This window comes from Bactrocera neohumeralis, chromosome 2 (genome assembly GCF_024586455.1).
Source record: "Bactrocera neohumeralis isolate Rockhampton chromosome 2, APGP_CSIRO_Bneo_wtdbg2-racon-allhic-juicebox.fasta_v2, whole genome shotgun sequence".
NCBI lineage: Eukaryota > Metazoa > Arthropoda > Insecta > Diptera > Tephritidae > Bactrocera > Bactrocera neohumeralis.
The window spans coordinates 46659572-46670769 of record NC_065919.1 but is presented as its reverse complement, the minus strand read 5'-3'; the positions used below and the strand labels follow the sequence as shown (position 1 = coordinate 46670769).

The window sequence follows — 11198 nt, the reverse complement described above, 5'->3', positions numbered from 1 at the left end:
ACAGAATCTATTAAAAGGCATACATACTTACATGCCTCAAGCGTTGGCTATAGTACGTACCGGCACCCCACCAGACAGCGCTAAGGACTAAAAGGACTATGCGCGGCTCATGAGCCTACCTAGATTATATTATATTAGATATAATCCTAGCCTAACCTAACCAAAACTTCATAGTGAGTCTGCTTGTGGTCTTAATCGCCTACTTTACTTAAAAGAATTTTAAAATGAGATTGTTTATTTTCGTACCTAACTTAGTGATAATATAAGTCGAAATGTTCATGTACCAGAAGCACATAAAACTATATGTTTACCACAACTACAACATTGGTTTTTATATGCATATAAAAGCAGTATATATTATATATACTTGTAGTGTATGTGTGTACATGTAATTTTTTAGAATACCTATGACATTGTGTAACAACAACAACAACTAAAAGTAAGTAACAGTGGCAGCAGCAGCAGCAACACGCCGCTATCGTTCTAACGATGGCAGCCAACAGCAGCGGTTGCAACGGTGAGCTAACTAAATACATATGCATAAAGGAAGTGGTATCAGCAAGTTTAACCAAAAAACCGCGCTTACTACACAACAACACAATGCTGCGCAGCGGCCACAAGGCGGTGGCGGCGGTAATTGTACGAGCAATTTTAAAAGCAAACAAAATGTTGCCGAAACACCAACGCCCACACAACAGAATTACCAAACTATTTGCTACCAAGCACACACACACATACACATACACTTCTATATAAATACGTGAAGGTGTAGTTGCGCCAACGGAAGTGGCAGGAAACCGAAAGGCAGGTGAAGACAAATCTGCTGGTAGATTTATTTCTCTATATAAAGTCTGCTTATATGCTAAGGAACTACAGCAGCGGTGGCAGCAGTATGTGGCAAGTATAAGCGTTAGCTGGTTTTAGACGAGGTGCGGCAGCATTGTGGCAGAATGCAGCCAATCTTTCAGCATAATCTTACAAAGGCATACATACATGCTCACGTGTATGTGTGTGTGAGTGCATGTTTCTACTTCCGCATCCGAGGCACTGTGGCGTGAGTTTTAATCTAAGCGAGCTAGCGAGTGCGCCGTTGTGCGCATGCGTGTGTGTGTGTGTGGCTATCAAATATGCCTCATAAATTATTTTATTATTCCCTTACTGACAAGCAAGCCGAAATTTTGTGTAAATAGTTGCAGTTTGTATGCTAATGCAAGGAAATTTATGACATGCAAGGCTGTTGGTGTGTGCGTGCGTGTGTATGGGAGCGAGCTCCTTTGAAGAACAACAGGGTCATGGATGGGAGAAATTCAAATTTATTGAGTTAGAGCTTTTAGTTACGTTAAAAGATAGAACAGAAGCGATTGTTTGTGCTTTATAACTGTATTTATTATGAAAATAAGAAATCTTTTCACTTATAATTGCATAACAATTAGAGTTTATGAGGTTTTTAGAAACATTTTATTAAAATTACAATAAGCGGAATTTTTAATTTCTTTCCACACTCTCTTACTTACATATCTTTATCAAATTTTATGTGAATCCCAGTAGAGAAATACCATGGCAACAATTACATATGCATGTAAAACATTTTATATCCTCAACACTCAAAAGGAAACGATGAAACCCTTTAAAATATACATACAAGTGATCATCATTAAGAGCTGAGTCCATTTGGCCATTCCTTTTGTCTGTTCATCTGTTTTTCTGTATGTGCGCTAAGTAATCCCACTGTCTTTGAGACGTCGATCCAAAATTTCGCAAGCCTCCTTTTCTTCCTAAGAAACTTCTCATTTGGCAGAACCGCTAATATCGGACTACTACAGTATTTAGCTGCCATTTAAACTGAACAGATGCATCTTTTATGGTAAAAGTCGTCGAAACATTACTCTCGAAACACTATCGGGTTTCCTATGCCAAGCGACGAAACGAAGCTGCAGAGTCACCTACCTTAGTCACGGAAGAAGTGCTTTTAGTCACAGCAAAGACAATAAAAAATTCCAAAGTGCCTGGAATTGATGCCATACCCAACAAAGTCCTGAAAGAAGCTATAAGCTCAAAACCACAACTGTTTGCTAAGTGTACAACGACTCGCGGAAAGTAACAGCGTTTGGTACTCCTCCAAAATCAAAGAAACAAATTGAAGAACCTTTATCGTTCCGACCTCTGTATACGCTCGACAAAATGAGTAAAGTGCACGAAAATATAATACAAATCCACTTGGAGTTAGCTTTCGAAAAAGCCGACGTTTTATCAGGGAGACAATACGGCTTTATAAAAAAGAGATCCAATATTCACGCACTAAGAGAAGTCGTCGATACTGCGAAATGTGCAGTAAGTGACAAGAGTTGGATATTCGGCACAGAAAGGTACTGCACGCTGATTACCCTAGATGTCAAGAATACGTTCAACACTGCAAAATGGACACACATAATCAAAGCCATACTTGCTCCTCTGAATACCTCATGACCGTTATAACAAATTATTTTAAAAATCGAAGGCTGTTTTTTGATATGGACGAAGGCACCAAGAGCTACTCTATCTCGAGTGCAGTACCCCAAGGACCCAAAAGACCCCAAAAGACGTTAATGTAATAACATATGCCATGGAGTAGTGGCTAAACTACTCGATGACCTAGGACACAAATGCAATAAGTTCTTAAATGATATACGCCAATGGTTGACTTCTGTGAGTCTCCAGACTCAGCTGGCTGAGCACAAAACAGAAGTTTCACACGTAATTGGAAGGTGAGAGAACGAATAGAACCAGGGGCGAAAGGGGGGGGGTTTGGGGTTAAAACCCCCCAAAGTAATTGAATTTTTAAATAATAGAATTTAATTCTACATAGTCATTTGAAAAATTGTAATTTGTTGTTTTCAAAGCAATCTTTCTGCCGACGATGTATGAATATGTAAAATAAATGAATACATTAGTCACTAACAGCGTTGCCGTTTTGATACAATTGTATCTTTGTTGGTACTTTTTTTTCTAAATTTTGTGATTTGATACCTTTTTGTTCACAAACGGCCTATTTTGATACTTTTCTGCTGATAGAATTTAAGTTTTTGAAACTATGAAAATGTTAAACTAAAAACAAAGCTATTGTATCTGGATAGTATTAAAAAGTTGTGGGAATATAGGCCAATTAAAAAACCCAGAAAAATATAAACTGGACAGAGACATTTTTTTAATTTGCTTCAAAGTAATGAGTTTGCCTTATAACTCTGTGGCTGCTGAACTGGATTTTTTTAGATTTAAGGGGAATTGCGAGTCGAAAGTGCACTTCTTTTGAAAATTAGTTCTGAACTGAAAAGTCACCAATAAGGTTTCTATTATTTTTTTAGAGTTTATTGTTAATCATAATACAGGAAAAATAAAAACTCATTTATTATGACTTTCAGTTTTCGTTCCATGAGCAAACTGTTGTGAAATAAATTTAAATTAAAAAAAATTATGCTATTTGCAAAAAAATACTTGAGTGTCTTAACTAAAATGTCTATATTTTTAATAAAAACGACCAGAAAAAAACTGGTCTGAATTAGATACACAACTTTACTTATTATTTGTTTTTCAAATGAAAATTTTTAAAACAACGGTTGTGCTTTTGATACTTTTTGATACTTATTTTGCTTGGCAACATATACTTAATTTTTTTAGCTCGCGGCAACACTTGTCACTAATGATTAGAGCGTGAATGAGAATAGAACAAATGAATAATGTGGGTACGTGTGTTTTGTTCTTGTGCCGTTTTTGTATTTTCCTTATATTTTGCATTCGTATTAATCATTGTAACTCTTTTGAGCATCAGTAAGCAGAGATGAAAAAGCTCTCTGATTTCTCTCTTAACTGTCGATTCTCCCTCACAAACGAATTTTTTGACTGTTAATGTACCGTTACCGCAGTAGCGTCAATGAAATGTATTTGCTTATTGTACACAATGTGTACTACACAGTAATTGGCGTCATTACAAAGTGGTCGTTGAAGAAAGTACTAAGTTGTAAAAATGAGTGAAAATTCGATTAAAAAATATTTTCAAAGTAGTGTTTTAAAACGCGTAAGTGATTCTCCCGTTATAATTAATGAAGAAAACGCTGCCCCTAAGGTCCCCCGAGTGGCAGTAAGTGTTTACTTTTATTTTCAATAAAAAAAATATTTCGTTTACCTATGTACACATATCACGTTAAATTTAGCAGTTTGCAAACGATATCGTTAATTTTTGCAAAAAAATTGACGAAAAGCAGACATATGAGCTTTTAACGAAGGTGTGGCAGCCTCATTTATCATTTATTTTTCCGTCGTCTGGTGATCGAAACTTAAAATTTCAGTTGTCGTGGCTGAAGTCTTTTCCATGGCTAGTATATTCGCCTAGACAAGATGGTGCCTACTGTCTACATTGCGTTGCTTTTGTTCGGAAAAACGTTGGAAATGGTAGTCAACAAAAGGCAAATGCTTTTGTTCAAACTGCTTTTAAAACTTGGAAAAAAGCACTTGAGAAATGCAAAGAACATCAGCAGAAGGATTATCACCGCAGAGCAGTGGAAGACGCAGCCAATTTCAAGCTGATTTTTGAAAATAAAAGAAACAATATATTAACAGAAATTGATCATGGCCGCAAAAAGCAACAGCTTGAAAATCGAGCAAAATTACATCCTATAATCCGTGTTTTGCTTATCTGCGGGAGGCAAGGCTTGCGTTAAGAGGCCATCGTGACGAAGGAAATCTTTCTTTAGAAATGCCTGCTGAAAACGACGGGAACTTCAGGGCTCTTTTGCGTTTAGCAATAGATAGTGGCGACGAAAATTTAAAAAAACATGTTCAAACTGCAGCACGTAATGCTAATTATTTCAGTTGGCGCAGCCAAAATGAAATTATTGAAATAGCAGGACAAATAATACAAAAAAAGTTATTAACCGTATTAATAAATCTCAATGCTTTGCAATAATTGCTGATGAAACCACGGATGTTAGTGGCATTGAGCAATTTTCAATTTGTATACGGTATGTTGATCGTTTTGAGAATGAGGAAAAACTGAGAGAGGACTTTTTATGTTTTGTTCCTGTTGAGGATACAACTGGCAGCGGTCTTGCGAATGTGCTAATTGATAAATTAAAAGAACTTAAACTTAGTTTGCACACATAAGGGGTCAAGGTGAGTTTTCAACTCTTCTATTTTTGGGACAATTAAATTATACTTTTTCTTTCTAAAGGTTATGACGGAGCGCGGTCGATGAGTGGACATGTCAAAGGTTGTGCTAGTGTCATCCAAAATTTATATCCAGCGGCTCTTTATGTGCACTGTGCTAATCACAGCTTAAATTTAGCCATCGCAACGACTTGCAAAATACCTGCTATAAGAAATTGTATCGGTTCCATGAAAGAGACCGTAAATCTTTTTCGGATGTCAACTAAAGCAGGCACACTGCTCAAAAATCTTATTCTTGAATCCTTTCCAAACTCAAAGCAAGTGAGGTTACTTAAATTCTGCGAAACACGTTGGGTGGAGCATTTAGAATCTATTTCTTTATTTAACGATTTATTCCCATTGATCTGTACTGCGTTGGAAGAGCTTGATATTGAAAATTTAAGAAGTGATTTATCAAAGCCACATGCTTTGTTGACTGCAATCCAATCACCTCAATTTGTGATTGCTATGGCGATACTAAAGCCAATTTTTGCATTATCAAAACACATAAGCCTATGTTTGCAGCAAATAGATTGTGATTTGAGCAGCTGCGTTGCTTATGCAAATAATTTGTATGCTGAAATTAGTGAAATGCGTAAGGATTCTGAACAATCGTTTAAACTAATTTTTGAATCAGTTAAAACAATAGCCGCAGAATTAGATTTAGAAATCAAAATTCCGCGTTTGGCGAAACGGCAAACTAATCGCGACAATTATGAAGGCGAACCGGAAGAATATTACCGCAGATCAATTTACATACCGTTTTTAGATCATTTTTTGGACCAAATCAATGAACGATTTTTAAAACATCGAGAGCTGCTTTCCAAAATTGAAAACATTTTGCCAAATAAATGCGTAAATCTGGACGTTATTGAGATGCAGGAGACTGTTCGTGTTTTAGAAAAGCAATGGTCCGCTGATGTAGAAGATCCCGATGATTTCGTTGCTGAATTTAGAATGTGGAAAAGGTTAAAAATCTTTTCTTCAGATTATATTCTCTAACTAAAATTTTGATAATATTGACAGGAACTGGTTAAATCAATCAAAGAGATCCAAAACATTTTTAGACGCGTTGAATTGTTGCGATGCAAAAATTTTCAAAACAGTGCATCGTTTTTTAAAGATTGGAGCAGCAATCCCTATATCTGTCGCTTCAAGTGAACGCTCGTTTTCCTCACTTCGCAGGCTCAAAACATATTTAAGAAATAAAACTGGAGAAGCACGCCTGAACGGAATGGCTCTCTTGAATATCCATAGAGATATAGACGTGACGGAGGAAGAGATTTTAAATGTTATGGCCCAAAATAAAAGACGATTAGACTTCAATTTGTGAATAAAATAATGAAACATTGTCTTTTTACCTAAAACCCCCCCCAAATTTTTTTCCTGCGTTCGCCACTGAATAGAACTCATCATAGAGGAATACGAGATTACTTCACGGCAGCAGCTGAAGTACCTGGAAGTATGTAATATTGGATTCCAAATTAAAATTTAAGGAACACTTAGCCTATACTTCCGCTAAAGCAACTCAAATTTATAATGATCTATCAAGAATGATGGCCAATAGCGGCTCCGTGCGTTCCAAACAGTGAACTTTAATACCAAAATCAATGAGTTCCGTAATACTGCATGCGTAATTAGCGTATGCTAAACAAATAATTGTATTAGATAGAGTTTAAGCAATTCAAATATTAAGTGCTTTTAGGACTATATCAACCGATGCTACTAAAGTATTAGCCAGGATGCCACCTATTGATATACAGGGAGATGAACTCGAGCAATTTTACTAGCTATCAGCGCCTAAAAAAATATCGGCAAAGATAGAGGATAGGAACAAGAGCATCAAAATGTGGCAGCAGCGTTGGCAATCCTCATCCAAAGGGCGCTGAAGCAACAGACGGACAACCACTCATGTATAGATAGACGACATGGGGACCTGGGTTTCCATCTGACCCAAATACTTAGTGGACATGGGTGCTTTAGAAGCTACCTTTACAGATTCCACAATGACATTAGTCCGAACTGTGCGACTGTACAAAGTACATAGAAGATTCTGAAAATGTATTATTTTATTGTCCTCGCTTTTCAAATACAAGGAAACAACCAAAACCAAACTTGGTGGTAGTTTTACGGTCGGTAACTTAACGACAATGAGAAACGGAAAGCTGTTAATGAAGCGTCTGCTTTCAAAATGACAAATGAAAAGTTTCAGTTTCATCATATTTGGCTTCCGCCAATCCGCACAATAGAGGATACTTAAATGTCATGTCCCTCCCACGAAGTAATACTTAACCGGTGGCTCCGTGGGAGAGTTTTGAGTTGGGAGTAGGTTTAGCGAATTAAAGTTCCGGACGCCGGCTTTCGATGCTTCCTCCACTATAAAAAGGTAACTGTATAGTATAGTATGTATAGTAAAACTGTTTTATTTGACAAAAGTTGAACCCAAAAATAGATTGAGTCACTATTTCTGATTAAGATATTTTAATAGTTTTATCGAAAGTAAAATTTGTTAGCACGTCTTCTGAATTGGCAATGTTCCATGAATCTCGTTGTCAGCCGTAAGCGCTGTTGTAGTTCCTATGATATGTTTTGTTCTAGAAACCCCTTACATTAAAGAAAAATAAGCTTGGTTATTCAATCAGTTCAAAATACGAGTTTAGATCTTTGTTTGTTGAATTAAACTTTGTCTTTCAAAGCAACAAGTTTATAAGTAGAGGTTTCAAAAATAATTGCTCGTGATATAAGTAAGTGCCTAGGTTAGCCTCCTCCTAGTATTGGGGCTTTTAAAGGGCCATTGCCTTATTGTCGTTCACGCAGTAATACTGGGAGTCCGACCAGACGATATCTGCAGGAGTTGTGTGGAAGATAATGAGGTGGAAACAATCCAACACTACTTTCTTGACAATCTCGCGTTTGGGAGGTCAAGGCGTACACTCTTGGGAGCGCATACCTTCCGATATCCCACCGAGATGGCAGGTGTGGAAATTAAATGCCTATGGAAATTTGTATTGATTACCAAGCGTGTCGCTAATTTATAAGTTCGAATACAGAAGTTCTTCTTTTCTATGGCCTCACAAAGAACTACTTATAGTCCACGTGCGATTTTTGATCAGCCATCGAACCTACCTAGCCAACAATCTGCACATCAATAGCTTCGATTCGCCATTTCTTTTCTCGCTATCTTTCCACGGGTATCTCTTATACAAGATTTCATGAAAAAGTAACAAAAAAGTTATTAAGTTAAATTGATACTATTGATTGATTGAATATAGTCTGCTGAAACTGTATTAAAATTCTAAACCGCTATATGCAAAGCTATGGAGATTTTAGATCAATTTGCGAATATGAGTGGCTCAAATGACAAAATATTTCTTTGATATTAAAAACTTAACACTGAAGAGCAATTATAATGGTTTATAGAAAAAACCAGGGGGTAACCCGTTTCTAAACACTTAAAAATAATTTCTCTCTTATATTAAAAGAATTGTTTGCCCAATTGTGCATGGGTATCAGTGGAATACTTGTTATAAAGTGATATAGTCGAAGTAGTTATCCTTAATATCATTTTAGCATACTGCACATGCGACTAATCACTAATAATAAATCTCAACCTCCTTAAGCTTAATTTAAAAATCAATTATTGGCAAAATAGCCATTATCCTCCAACTAGTGCACTAATGGCTGTGCGTTCGCCATTTCCACTCTAACTTTTGCTCACTCAGACCACCGAAATTCGCACTAATTTCAAAATCAATTCACCGAGCAGATGGACAATGCCAAGTCAAGCTCTCGACACTCACTAATTAAGGTCATTTCAGTTGCATAAACTGCGCTGGAGAAACTCACATGAGTGCCTTAACAAGTGACTTTAGGCCCGTTTGCCACAGCTCACTCGTTTCAACGCATTAAGCTTTGATGTTTCATGCGGTAAAAGCTGACCGGAATTGCGAGACTCAACATTTGGCGGCAAGTCGGCAAATAGGTGATGTTCGCGTTCTGCACCGCTGGCCGTGCTCTCGCCCTAGCTGTTGATGTTTGCAACTGTATACCTTAAAGCCTCTGGCGTTCGGCCTTTAGCTTGAAGCGACCTCTTCTGTTGGCGCATGCTGCAGCGTTTTTGCACCTAACAGTTACCAGGGATATGTCCGAGTATGTGTCCTTATGTGTGTATATGTGTCCATGTGCTTGGCTGAAATTGTGTGCGGAAGCTTGAAATTTTAATTAATATTGTTTGAAATATGAAGTGAAAATGAAAGAGAGTGAGAGAGAGCGAGAGCAAAAAAAACTTTCACCGTAAATTCGAGACGGTTTAGGTGCCACTACGAACGCTTGTGATGGAAATTAATTAAAAGGTTGTAACGACGAAAGTTTATGACAGCATTGTCATTACACCCACTTCGTCGGGTAGTGTTACCCATATTATAAAAGTGGCAGGGGTTTACATATCTACTCATGTATGTATTTGCGTTCCAGGCACCTACTCATATTTCACTAGGTCTTAGTGCCGTGCAAATAATTCATTGTTCTTGCTGGCATTTTAGGAAGTTTGTGCATATGTTCAGCTTTATGTTGCAAGTTCTTTCATATCTTAATTCAAAGGTATTTGTGTTATTAATTAATACCGAAATAAATTTCTGTACTATCTCTATTAAGAAACATTTGACAATTACGTTGCAATTTTCAAGCAAAAGTTGATTAAACTAAAACAGAAAATGAGATATTATTAAAATGTAGTTGACAAAGTGCTTTTATTTTCACTTTATTAAGGGAGTCTTAGCAGACACATGTTCAAGGGTTTTGTCTGGGCTCATCAGTTTCGTTTCGAGTCAGCAAAACAGTGAATTTTAAAATACTTATACTTGCTCTGTGCAGTCAGCGTCACTATTAATAGTTTAACGATGGCGTATTTCTTGTCTCTAGTTATATTCTTGTTATGATGAAAATTCATTGAAAAATAAATTATACATTTAACAATTATTTTAGGTATAAAAAATGTTATAGGGTCGATCAGCATTTGATACCTGAAAACACATATTGTCGGGTTTCTAAATGTTAAGTTCGACCTTCTTGTATGAATCGCTCCAGAAAGCTTTGCTAAACAGTAAGATCAAAAACAGCAAATTTTGGGCATTTGGTTTCATGCGTGGAACCTAATCTCATCTCATCATACTAATTTTGCTAGAATTTTAATTTGCAAAAAAAAAAACACAATAAAGCACCAACAACGCTATCCTCATTTTTGCCAACTTGGTTACTAACACTTCTTCTTCTCCTTCTGTCACTAATTCCAACGTTTCTAAAAGCAAAGTCGGAATAATTAAAAAATCGTTCAGTGTGTATAGGTCGTGTTGCAAACTGAGTATTACTCCCAAATTAAAAGTGAATTTTCCTTTTTGCAATGCCCCAAATTTTCTCTCTCTTCGACTGCATTGAACTCTTTGTGGCAAAATCATGTTTTAACATTGTTTTTCGCACATACAGAATTTCAGTTGCTACATTGTTTCGGTTATTACGAGTTGTGTGTGAAGCTAACATAAATGATACCCTCTAGGAAAGATATATATATTTACACGAATGACTTGTACGGCGGTAGGGCTGCTTCAAGCTAGTTGGTCAGTGTCATGTAAAACGTAATCCAAGTAGAAGTAGTTTTATCAGTAGTTCAGTTTTTGACAAATCACGCGTGAATCGTGTCTAGCTGTCATGTTATTTTTGTTCAGTATTGTTTGGCATTTCATCACGAAAAGACCTATACCTGAACAAGTTTTTCAAATCGTGTAACTTTATTACGAAAATTCACGTTCTCTTAAGAATGTGTTTCGGGCGCTTCGCCGTAGCTGCGAGTATAAACGAAGACCGTGGAGAATTGAGCACTAGTTATACGACTGAAAATCTTTATCGATAGTTTAATATTTATAATATTCTTGGTATTAATTTGTATATTGAGACATATGTATGTTATTAACTCCTAAGAGGTCTGGAGGTTTAAAAACTCTAATATTAGGTTTAGTCAGCGCAAA

At 36.6% G+C, this 11198-nt stretch overlaps 1 protein-coding gene across 1 annotated transcript; it reads left to right on the top strand.

Annotated features, from left to right (window-relative positions):
• Nucleotides 1–5379: 5379 nt before the first annotated feature.
• On the top strand, nucleotides 5380–10715 carry LOC126759844 (52 kDa repressor of the inhibitor of the protein kinase-like). Its single transcript, XM_050475044.1, has 3 exons — nucleotides 5380–6146; nucleotides 6205–6245; nucleotides 10660–10715. The coding sequence occupies exons 1-3, from the start codon at nucleotides 5395–5397 to the stop codon at nucleotides 10713–10715; spliced, it is 849 nt and encodes a 282-aa protein (XP_050331001.1). The 5' UTR covers nucleotides 5380–5394.
• Nucleotides 10716–11198: the final 483 nt, after the last annotated feature.